This window comes from Chiloscyllium punctatum, chromosome 45 (assembly GCF_047496795.1).
Source record: "Chiloscyllium punctatum isolate Juve2018m chromosome 45, sChiPun1.3, whole genome shotgun sequence".
NCBI lineage: Eukaryota > Metazoa > Chordata > Chondrichthyes > Orectolobiformes > Hemiscylliidae > Chiloscyllium > Chiloscyllium punctatum.
The window spans coordinates 65,336,309-65,349,153 of record NC_092783.1 but is presented as its reverse complement, the minus strand read 5'-3'; the positions used below and the strand labels follow the sequence as shown (position 1 = coordinate 65,349,153).

Genomic DNA, 12,845 nt, shown 5'->3' with positions numbered 1-12,845 from the left:
CCTCTTTGTCAACCTCAATCCCTTTAATCTAGTCACCTGCATCTTCATATTCTCACTAACATTGCCCTTTTCCAATGTGAATACTCACAAAAAGTATTCATTAAGCGCTTCCCCTATGTCCTCAGATTCCACACACAACTTTCTGCGACTGTCTTTGATTGGACCTAATCTTACTTTAGTCATTCTTTTCTTCCTGATATACCTATAAAAGGCCTTAGGATTTTCCTTGATCCTATCTGCCAACAACCTCTCATGTCTCCTCCTGGCTCTTCTTAGCCTTCTCTTTAGATCTTTTTTGGCTAACTTATAACTCAAGCCCCCAAACTGAGCCTTCATGCCTCATCCTCACATAAGCCTTCCTCTTCCTGTTGACAACAGCTTCAACTTCTTTAGTAAATTGTGGCTCCCTCTCTCAACAACAATCTCCCTGACTGATAGGTATATACTTATCAAGGACTCACAGTAGCTGTTCCTTGAATAAGCTCCACGTTTCAAGAGTGTCCATCCCCTGCAGTTTCCTTTTCCATCCTATGCTTCCTAAGTCTTGCCCAATTGCATCACAATTGCCTTTCCCCCAGTTATATCTCTTTCCCTGCAGTACATACCTATCCCTACCCATTGCTATTTGTAAACATAACTGAATCATGTACCACTCCAGTCATAGCTGATAATATCAAACACTGGACACAGAAAGAGCCAGTCCTGCCAAAACTGCAATAGCTGGTGCTGATTGGAGAAACCAAAGAGCTGTCCCAATCAGAATTGAAGCCCTTTTGGACCTGGAGAGACCAGATCATAGTAGAGGACAACATGTTATTATGGGAAGCAACAGTGATTGTCCTGAGCAAAGGTCACTATCAGTACTGGCCGAAACTCCACCAGGTTCATCCAATGGTTTCCAAAATGAAGATGTTGGTGAGTCGTTATGTCTGGTGACCAAGATTAGATGCAGATACAGCTGCGTTGGTGGGGAAGTGCCCAGAGCACATCCAAGGACAACAATTACCCCCTGCAGCTCACCACATTCACGGGAATGGTTAGGTAAACCCTGGGTTCAGTTACACATCGACTACGCAGGTCCTTTCATGGGCTCAATGTTCTTGGTCAATGTGGGCACCCACTCAAAATGGCTAGTTGTTCATAGACTTCATTTGTCTAAACCAAAGACAACAATTTAAAAACTCTGCACGTCATTTGCAATACATGGACTCCTGAACTGTAGCTCACAGAACAGGCTGTTGTTTACCAGCAGGGTATATGAGTATTTCCTAAAGTCAAGAGATATCACTCCATACCATCCATCGTTCTATGGTCTGGCAGAAAAAGCAGTCCAAACTGATGAAACCAAGCAGAGACTACGACAACGGTTGAATGGGCACCGCACAACAATCAACAGACAGGAGCGTTCCCTCCCAGTTGGAGAACACTTCAGTGGTCCAGGACATTCAACCTCGGACCTTTGGGTGAACATCCTCCAAGTTTAAAGAAACAGCTGATAGCTTCACTAGATACCAAGCTGTTCCAGTTCCTATTTGATTATAGAACCACCCTTTATGCAACTACAGGGAAAACTCCAGCAGAGTTGTTAATGGACAGAAGATTCTGCACCTAGTTAAATCTGATCTTTCTGGACCTGGGCGTGGAGCATGAAACAGCATCAGGAACACCAATAGCAGACAGAAGACTGTTAAATGAGGGAGACAGTTTACTTCAGGGAATGAAATTTAGTGTAGGAACCACAGGAATGGTTCTTTGTGAATAAGAAGCATGGTCGACATGAGGTCACTTTCAGTGATGTATAAAGTTTGGGTAGGTGAGACAGTCCTGAACAAGCACATGGACCATATGAAAGCTGCAAACTTGCTAATGGTGCAGGAGCAAAATGTGCCCAGCTGCTTGACTGCCTTTCCAATTGTTCCGGAACCCATTTGTTCTCCCTTTTCATCGAGCATTGAAGGTACCTTGGAATCTGAGATGGACATGGCAGATGTGCTGCTTCAACACCTTTGCCACCTGAACAGGAGAATAAATTTCTTCTGAGACACTCTGGGCATAAAAAGGTGACTTACTCTGTATTACACACCACCCATATCAGACGCAGAGTTGGAGTAACTGGATTGATTATGGAAACATCCCAGGAGAAGCTACAACAAAAAGAACTAGCCTGTGCCCTCAGACTTAAAGGAGGAGGTTTGTAGTGATGATAACGAAGTCAGCCAGGTGAATGTCACAGAATATGAGCTCCCTGACTGGAGCTATTAATCTGGTCTAATCAGGGAGGCTTGGCTGACAGATATAAACAGGAATGAGAGAAGTTCTGTTCACTCTGAGAGCTGGCTGTAAGGGAGTTGGATCAGTGTCATGTAAATAAAGGGTAACTCGGTGACAGATACCGGACTCTGTTAAGTTATTTCAGATATGTTGCGATTCTAATATAAATAATGAATTAACAGAATCTTATATGCAGTTTAATGCAGTTTTTGAGCAAAGTACAATGTAACTCTGCAAGTACAAATTCACTCCACAAACATATATGTGTGCGTGTAGGAGTGTCTGTGTGTGTGACATGAACCTAAGGTTCCGGTTGAGGCCTTCCCTCCCCACGCATAATGGTGGTATCCATGTCCACACTCTGACATGTCTTGCAGTGCCTACCGTGACACGGTTGTACGGAGTTGTCCTGAAAGCTGGGCAGTTTGCTACGAACAATGATCTGTTTAAGGTTTGGCGGTTGTTTAAAGGTGAGCAGTGGAGGTGTGGGGGAGGTCTTGGTGAGGTGCTCATCCTCTTTGGTGATGTGTTGCAGGCCGCAAAGAACATGGCATAGTTTTTCAGCTCCTGGGAGGTACTGGAAAGCAAACTTCGTAGCAAACTGCCTGGCTTTCAGGACAACTCCATACAATCCTGTCACAGTAGGTGCTGCAAGACATGTCAGAGTGTGGACATGGATACCACCATTATGCGTGGGCACACCTTCCACTATGTACGTGGCAGATACTCAGGCGACCCAGCCAATGTTGTCTATCTCATACGTTGCAGGTAAGGATTCCCTGAGGCATGGTACATTGGTGAAACCAAGCAGAGGCTATGGCAACTGATGAATGGGCACTGCACAACAATCAACAGACAGGAGCGTTCCCTCCCAGTTGGAGAGCACTTCAGCGGTCCACGACATTCAACCTCGGACCTTTGGGTGACCATCCTCCAAGGCAGACTTCAGGACAGGCAGCAGCGAAAAGTGGCCAAGCAGAAGCTGATAGCTAAGTTCAGTTCATAGGGAGGGCCTCAACCGGGACCTTGGGCTCATGTCACAATAAGGTGACCACCATTGCACTATACACACACACACACACACACGCGCACTCCTATTCACAGACACACACTCAGACACACACTCCCACACTCAGACATGCACCCTCTCACAAACTTAGACCACTTTACATTCACACACACACATAAACCCTCTCTCACAGACACTCACAATCCCCCAGCGCCCCCCCCCCACCCCACCCCACACACACACAAACACACACTTGAAGAGTTATATTGTACTTTGCCCAAAACTGCATAAAGGAGGAGAAAGTGAGGACTGCAGATGCTGGAGATCAGAGGTGCAAGTGTGTTGCTGGAAAAGCATAGCAGGTCAGGCAGCATCCAAGAAGCAGAAGAATCGACGTTTCGGGCATGAACCCTTCTTCAGGAATGAGGAATGAGCCCTGCTTCATTCTTGAAGAAGGGCTCATGCCCGAAACGTCAATTCTCCTGCTCCTTGGATGCTGCCTGACCTGCTGTGCTTTTCCAGCAACACATTTTCAAAACTGCATAAATCCATGTAAGATTCTGTTAGTTCATTATTTAGATTAGAATCAATCTAAACATTATCGCATAAACTGCAGCACAGAGAGAGCTAACACCTTCAACACATTATCTTGGGCTGACACCAATTGTTAAAGTTAACCTGAGAATGTAACTTTTAAAAAGGTTTTGTGATTTACATATGAAAGAAGTGAAGCTATCATGGTCATTCTAGCAGATGAGAGACTTAACAAACAATCAAGGTAATTTTCAATGTATAATTTCAGTTACATCACACTGTAAACTTTTACTATAAGTTCCGTGTTTTACAATTGTATACTCCACAACTACCTGATGAAGGAACAGTGCTCCGAAAGCTAGTGCTTCCAATTAAACCTGTTAGATTATAACCTGGTGTTGTGTGATTTTTAACTTTATAGCCCCAGTCCAACATTGGTGTGCAATGTTTCTCACTGCAGAGAAACAACAACTCTTTCCCTTCCAGAGGTTCAGCAGTTTCCGCTAAGATGTTCACAGCTCCAAGCTGTTTGGCTACAGGGACTCAATCATATAGGTGTTGGCAGGCAAAAAGTCTTTGACATTGATAACTGGTCACGTGTCCACAGAGCAATCAGCTATTTGTTGCCAGCTGAATCTTCACCTGCACACAACACTTGGTTCCTGTTCACCTGCAAACTTCTTAAACAAGCAGCTGTGTAAACAGCACTTACAATGTGTGTCAAGTTACTTCCTTTACAAAAAACAAAGCAATCCTTAAAAAATCCCTGCTTAACGTTTGAAAATAAGAACTAGGAATAGGCTATTCAGTCCTTTTGAACCTGCTCCACCAATTCATATGATCATGGCTGATCTTATCTCGGCATTAACTCCAATTTCCTGCCCATTATTCTTGACTCTTCATCTCATTACTAATTCTGTCTAACTCCCTCACCACACTCTGGGGAATGAATTCCATTGATTCATGCTTTTGAAAGAAATAATATCTTCTCAGCTCCACTTTAAACTGCTACCCTTTTTACTTAAAACTATGACTTCTCATTCTGGATTGCCCTATATGAGGAACTATCTGCTCTTTGCCTACTTTTTTAATCCCCCTTAGCATTTTATATACCTCAGTTAGATCTACTCTCATTCTTCTAATCTTCAGAGAGTATAGACTTAAACTGCTGAATATCTCTTCATAAGACAAATCCCTCATCTCTGGAACCAAGTTAGCAAAACTTCTTTGAACTGCTTCCAATACAATTACAAGCCTCCTCAATTAACAGACCAAAACTATATACAATACTCCACATTTGGTCTCACTAATGCCTTGGAGAGTTGCAGTAATCCTTTCTTACTTTATGCTTGATTCCTTTAGTGATAAATTCTAAACATCCACTTGCCTTCCTTAGTATAGCATAGATTTACAAGAGTACTTTGGGGAGTTGTTATAAGAAAGATTATACACATTAGGGTTGTTTTCTGTACAATTAAGAAGGTTAAGGGGTGATATGATCAAAGTCTTCAAGATATTAGTAGGAAAAGACAGCTTAGACAAAGATAAACTATTTTCAATTATGGGGAATTCTAGAAATAGGGGGCATTGTCTCAGAATCAGGAGAGATGTTAGAAAGCATTTCTACACATAAAGAAGGGTAAAGGTTGGAACTGTCTTTGAAAAATAGCATGGATGCTGGATCAGTTGTTACTTTTAAATCTGAGAGTGAGAATGTTTTGTTAAACAGAGGTATTAAGGGATATGAGCCAGAGTCAGGTATATGGAGTTAGGCCACAGATCAGCCATGATCACATTGAATTGCAGAAAGGCTCAAGGGGCTGAATGGCCTCCTCTTGTTCCTATTACCTGCTATACCTACATACTAGTTCTCTGTGATTCACGTACTAGGACACCCAGATCCCTCTGCACTAAATTTTTTTCCCCCTCAATTTAGATAACAAATTGCTTTTCTATTTCTACACTTCTGACCAAATAGCTCTCTACCCATTTCTGTCTACAACTAAAAATACAAAAAAATCCATTTTTATAATGTCATGAGATTTTATTTTCCTTTGATCTAGGTTCTTATCAAATGATATAACCCTCAGCTCCTTAGCATTTACCATATGTCTTTGAGCAAGTGACAAAGTTGATAGATGAGGGAAGGGCCGCAGATGTCAAATACACTGACTTCAGTAAGACATTTAATAAGGTTCCCATGGTAGGCTGATGAAGAAAGTGAAATCACTTGGGTCCAGGGTGTACTAGTTAGATGGATATAAACTGGCTGGGCAACAGGAGACAGAGTAGTAGTGGAAAGGAGAACTGTGACTACTGGTGTTCCACAGGGATCTGTGCTGGGAACACTATTGTTTTGTGATATATGTAAATGATCTGGAGGAAGATATAGGTGGTCTGATTAGCAAGTTTGCAGATGACACTAAGATTGGTGCAGTAGCAGATAGTGAAGGGGACTGTCAGAGAATGCAGCAGAATATAGGTAGATCAGAGAGATGGGCAGAGAAATGGCAGATACAGTTCAATCCAGGCAAGTGCGATGTGATGCATTTTGGGAGATCCAATTTAAGAGCGAACTATACAGTAAATGGAAAAGCTCTAGGGAAAGTTGATGTACAGAGAGATCTGGATGTTCAGGTCCATTGTACCCTGAAGGTAGCAATGCAGGTCAGTAGAATGGTCAAGAGGCATATGGCATGCTTTACTTCATTGGATGGGGTATTGAGTACAAAAGTTGGCAGTTGCATAGGACTTTGGTTTGGCCACCTTTGGAATACTGCGTGCATTTCTGGTCACCACATTACCAGATGTATGTGGATGGTTTTGAAAGGGTGCAGAGGCGGCTCACCAGGATGTTGCCTGGTATTGAGGGTGCTAGCTATGAAGACAGGTTGAGTAGATTAGGATGATTTTCATTAGAAATACGGAGGTTGAGGGGTGACCTGATTGAGGTCATGAGAGGTCATGAAATCATGAGAGGTATAGACAGGGTGGATAGCAAGAAGCTTTTTCCCAGAGTGGGGGACCCAATTACTAGGGGTCATGAGTTCAAGGTGAGAGGGGAAAAGTTTAAGGGAGATATGCATGAAAAGTTCTTTGTGCAGAGGGTGGTGTTGTCTGCAACATATTGGCAGCGGATGTGGTAGAGTCGGGCATGATAGCATTATTTAAGATGCATCTAGACAGGTGCATGAATGAGCATGGAGCAGAGAGACACAGATCCTTAGAAAATAGGTAGCAGGTTTAGATAGAGGATCTGGATTAGCCCAGGCTTGAAGGGCCGAAGTGCCTGTTCCTGTGCTCTAGTTTTGTTTGTTTTTTTTCTTTGTTCATGTCCCAGACTGTGCATTTCTCACCTCCCCTGCCCTGACATAGCCTTCCTTTTTTGACTCTGACAATGGGTTTAATCCAATCTCCATTTACTATCACTCCAGCTTTTGACAGTCCCTGCCCCAAACCCCAATCCCATCCATACACACCACCTGTCTCCTTCATTCTTTTAAAGAGTTGCTTATTTTGTCTCAATGAGGTGACACTATTGATTGGTGCAGTCCACCTCACACGATAAACTGCATCATTTTATTTACAGAGTCAGAACCGTTATCAATAAAATACCTGCCGATCTTCCCTTATTGTAATGATAAGCATTGAACAGCAAGGTGTCAGTGGGCCAGAGTGGGTCAGATGTCAGCCAAATAAAAACCTAAATAACTGCGGATGTTGTAAATCAGAAACAAAAACAGATTGCTGAAAAAGCTCAGTAGGTCTTGCAGCATCTGTGGAGAGAAATCAGAGTTAACGGTTCAAGTCCAGTGACCCTTCCTCAGAACTGTTATTAATTTTGTTTTGTTTCAGTCATCATCCACCCTGATCCCGGTGATATCAAATTACTGGTGATGACAAGGAATAAAAACACAATCAAAATACCAGTGAGAGTATAGCAAAAACCAACCCGAAGTTTTCTTCCTGGAAACCTTGAGATCTGTAATGAATTGATTAGATTCAAATAAAATCTTAATAGAAGCAGCCCCTCGGGTGTTCCGTTCCTGATTTTTTTGGGGACAGATTTCCATTCCTGCACCTGTTGTTTTCCCTGGGTTATGAACAGTTCCCTGAGTTCAATGCCATTTAATTCTCTAACGGGCTGAATTGTATGTGACTGTGGTCACGGGAAGAGAGAGCCTGTGCCTGGCCTCGAGGACCCGGTTACTCTACTCCCGATAAGAATTTGCACAGAATCCAGCCACCCCCCCCCCCCCCCCCCCCCGTCACCGCTCACAGCCTTATCTTTGTCTCGCCGATTAATGTCGGGTTTGTTTACGTGTGCGGGCTTGTCCATATCTTTGTGCCGATGTCTGAGTGTTTGTCTGTCTGGGTGCGTGTCTAGTGTGTGTCTGTCTGCTTCAGTGTGTGTCTGACTCTGTATCTGTCTGGGTATGTGAGGATCGTGCCTCACCTCCCCCTCAATCAACAGATGCCTCATTGATGGATAAATCCTTCACAAAGCGCGATGGTGGTTGAGGAAGTTAAGGTTTATTGTGCATTGATGGGCAGAGCAGCGTGCCGCTGCCTGGGAGATGGTTTGTTCGGGGGTTTGGTGCTGCATACTGAACATTGAAGTCACTGACTGCTCCTCCCAGAGCCCAACTAATGGCTGGCACTTTGCTGTATTTTATCACACAGCTACAATATGTGTCAAAATGTTCTTTAACTCAAACAGGTTTCTTGTTCGTGGTTTTTTGAATTAACAGGGGTTGATAACCAAGTTTAGTTACACCAACGGTTGGGGGTAGGAGGGGTAATATTAACCCGTTGCTTACCCGTGCTGCTCGGGACGAGTAGGGATCTTCGAATAACGCCCAAATCTGGGGTTGCCACCGGCTCCAGCAGGAGAGAGGGGCCGAGCGGCTGCAACCATATTCCCCCGACCCCCAGCCAGGTGCAGGTCCCGGTCCCGGCTCGGGCACCCCCCCGGGCTCACATATCTCCTCCCCGGGGCCAGCTCCGAGCGGCTGGAAGATGTCGAGTGCCTCCTCGGCTTCCCGGTGCTGTCGGTACGCCATCCAGCAGCAGGGCTCCACATCAGTCTCATCTAGACCCCAGAAAGCTAACTCTTCCTCAAAAAGCGGCCCGCACACATCCGCCGGGCAGTGCAGCTTACCGGTCCGGTAATAATTCAGCACCGACGCGAAGATGCCGGGGTGCCGGTCAAAGAAGAGCTGCCCGCCGCTGGGCTCCGGCTCCGGCTCTGGCTGGGGCTGGGTGAGCCGCGCCAGCCGGGTCCCGGGGAGGGTCTGCAGGGTGCTCCTGTAGGTCTCATGCCGTGTCCCTCCGACATTGATGGTGATCCTGTCGCTGCCCTCTCCCGTGCCCATCTCCTCCTCCGGGCATGCTTTCGGGGGAGCTTTCTTGGCGGACTTGCGCCCTCGATAAGATGACACACACACCGAGCTGATCATACGGACCCTGTGCCAGGTCCCTGCCCCCCAGGGGACAGTCTGGTCTTCCCCCAGCTGCTGCTGCCAGCTCCCGGTAACTCCTCCACCGGACACAGGGCGAGCGCTGCCCGTCTCCAGGGGTGTACCAGCTTGTGCCCAGCGACAGCACAAGGCGCTGATACCAGCTCCGAGAGTCTCAGGGCGAACCTCCTGCCAGGCTCGGCCCCTCCTCTTCACCTTCCTCCCCTCCCCTTCATCACCTCCCCCTCTGCCTTCACCTTCTCTGTTGTCTGTCTCTTCCTTACCAACTCTCACCCCCAGCTCCTTCCTGGGTAGTGAGCTGCCTGCTCATTGCCGGGTAACTGGTGTGGACAGAGAGAGAGACAGAGAGAACCCCCTCCCCCGGGAGCCGGGCTCCCCACTGGGCAGTGAGGTGCTGCCGCTGGCGGGACACAGTGCTGGGAATATTCACCCACTTCTGCCCCGGCAGGTGGAAAACTAGGATTCAGCTCCTCAGAGCCTCTCTGACTGGCATCTCTGTCTACTGGGAATCGCTCTCTGCTGGGGACCTTTATTTGCTGGGGATCACTGTTCTAGATCTCGCTTTTTTTCCTGTAGTCTCTGCTGGAATCTCTCTGTTTGAAATCTCTTTCTGCGGGGATTTCTCTGGAGTGAATCATGGAGTAGAAACATAGAATCCCTACAGTGTGGAAACAGGCCCTTCGGCCCAACAAGTCCACACCGACCCTCTGCAGAGTAGCCCACCCACTCCCCTGTCCTATCCTGACTAATGCACCTAACCTACATACCCCGGAATACTGTGGGCAATTTTGTATAACCAATTCACCTTACCTGCACATCTTTGGATTGCAGTGGGGGATCTCTCTCGCTCTGTCACCCTTTCCCCCCCAGGTTCCCCACAAGAGACACATTTTAAACCGAAAAACAAAGTAGCGGATTCCAGGAAATTTGAAATGAAAGTAATCTGAAATTGGTGGGAATATTTCGTGTGCGAGACAGTCTCTGTGGAGAAAGTTAACGTTTCAGAACGTCAATAGCTGCTCGTGTAAACACTTTCTGCATAAGCCTCGCTCCAGCAGGAGGGTGAAACAACGGAATTAAATTCACCGTCACCTGAGAGAGTGCATTATGGAAAAGCAAAGTGTTTCATCACAAGCAGTTACTAACAAAAAATTCCAATCATTTCTCCCCGTTTTTCTGCACAATGTTAAACATCATAAATGTGGTTGAAGTCTCGAAGAAATTCTTTTATAAAGAATCGACTTTTAGAAATGGTTCCGTTCTGCCGCCAGTAACATCGAGTGAGCTTGTTCTCCGTGAACGGACAGTGACCAGAAAGCGCCCGGATCCACCATCCCGCTGGAGGGGGAATGTTCAAATCTCCATTCTGTCCTCCCCAGGACCTTCAACACTCAATTACCGCCCGTGACATGGTGATTTCAAAATAACATTTCTCCTGTTGTTCTGGAAACTGAAGCCTAAGAGACCATTCTGCGCTGGGAGGCGACACACAGCGCAGTCACAGACAGGGAGAGTGAGCTCCGCGCTGTGAGAGACTGATCGTTGGGCAGAAAGCGAGAAGTGCAACTGAGCAGACAGCGAGAGTAAGCGTGAGAATGAGTGAACACCAGACAGAAAGGGACAGTGAGCTTTGTGCAGTTTCTGAGTCTCCGAAAACTTGCTCTTTCAAATAAACCTGTTGGACTATAACCTGGTGCTGTCTGATTTTTAACTTTGTACACCACCGTCCAACATTGTCACCCCCACATCACAGTTTCTGAGAGTGATCTCCGGACACTATGAGAGTGAATTCAGGACACTAACTCTAACCCTAACCCTATCGCTGGCGGGAACTTAAGCAGCTTTCCGTTCCTTCCACACAGTTGCCTTTTAAAATGAGGCAGCGTTGTCAGAATGTGTCAATTGTAATTTAGAAAACCAACTGCAAATTCACCCTTCAAAGCCCCAATAGCAGTTTGTTTGATGGAGCCAGATTTATCAGACTGTATGTCACTCTCAATTACATGGTGCAAGCCAACCACCAGATGAAAGAGCAGCACTTGGAAAGCTAGTGCCTCCAAACAAACCTGTTGGACTATAATCTGGTGTTGTGTGGTTTCTAACTTTGTCCACCCCAATCCAACAGCGGCTCCTCCAAATCTTGATCTTCTTGGTTGGTGATACTGTCAGTTTCAGCACTGTACATGTCTGAATGCTGGGAGTGAATAAGAGAACCTTAAAATAGGCCTGGAACAGAGAATGCTGCCTGTCCTTTCTGTAAAACCAGAAACAACAAGCCTTCAGAAGCCATATTGAACACCAAGCAATAGCTGTTTCTCTCTCCAGACACTGTAAAATCCACTGAGTTTCTCAAGAACTTTCTATGTTATCTGACTCATGAGGAAATTCAACTTCCTTTATTAAACCTGAAAGAGAGTTCACAGCAAATTTTGGGAATAGAGTTAACAGTCAATGTGCCTTCATGAGAACACAAACACTTTTTTTGTCTCCACAAATGCTGCAAAATTATCATGTTTATATTTCATACTCCCAGTAACTGCAGAATTTTGTGCTTGTTCTGGATGTAAGTTAGCTCGCTGAGCTGGAAGGCTTGTTTTCAGACGTTTCATCACCATACTAGATAACATCATCAGTCAGCCTCTGGTGAAGCACTGGTGTTATAACCCACTTTCTAGTTATATATTTAAGGCTCCTTGGGTTAGAACATAGAACAAAGAACAGGCCCTTCGGCCCACGATGTTGTGCTGAACATTTGTCCTAGCTTAAGCACCCATCCATGTACCTATCCAATTGCCGCTTAAAGGTCGCCAATGATTCTGACACTGCCACTCCCACAGGCAGTGCATTCCATGCCCCCACCACTCTCTGGGTAAAGAACCTACCCCTGACATCCCCCCTATACCTTCCATCCCTCACCTTAAATTTATGTCCCCTTGTAACACTCTGTTGTACCCAGGGAAAAAGTTTCTGACTGTCTACTCTATCTATTCCCCTGATCATCTTATAAACCTCTATCAAGTCACCCCTCACCCTTCGCCGTTCCAATGAGAAAAGGCCGAGAACTCTCAACCTATTCTCCATTCCAGGCAACATCCTGGTAAATCTTCTCTGCACCCTCTCCAAAGCTTCCACATCTTTCCTAAAGTCGGGTGACCAGAACTGCACACAATACTCCAAATGTGGCCTAACCAAGGTCCTGTAGAGCTGCAACATCACTTCACGACTCTTGAATTCAATCCCTCTGCTAATGAACGCTAATACACCATAGGCCTTCTTACAAGCTCTATCCACCTGAGTGGCAACTTTCAAAGATCTATGAACATAGACCCAAAGATCCCTCTGCTCCTCCACCTTACTAAGAACCCTAACGTTAACCCTGTATTCCGCATTCTTATTTGTCCTTCCAAAATGGACAACCTCACACTTGACAGGGTTGAACTCCATCTGCCACTCCTCAGCCCAGCTCTGCACCATATCTAAGTCCCTTTGCAGCCGACAACAGCCCTCCTCACGATCCACAACTCCACCAATCTTCGTATCATCTGCAAAGT

At 45.7% G+C, this 12,845-nt stretch overlaps 1 protein-coding gene across 3 annotated transcripts in view; it reads right to left on the bottom strand.

The window, feature by feature from the left end:
- kcnc4 (potassium voltage-gated channel, Shaw-related subfamily, member 4) overlaps positions 1-9,438 on the bottom strand; it is a 72,962-nt gene extending 63,524 nt beyond the window's left edge. For all 3 annotated transcript variants that reach the window (XM_072563961.1, XM_072563962.1, XM_072563963.1), the window contains exon 1: positions 8,635-9,438. In XM_072563961.1, coding sequence (XP_072420062.1) covers positions 8,635-9,273 — 639 coding nt within the window. In that variant the 5' untranslated portion in view covers positions 9,274-9,438. The remainder of the gene's footprint in view (positions 1-8,634) is intronic.
- Between the last annotated feature and the right edge of the window lie 3,407 nt (positions 9,439-12,845).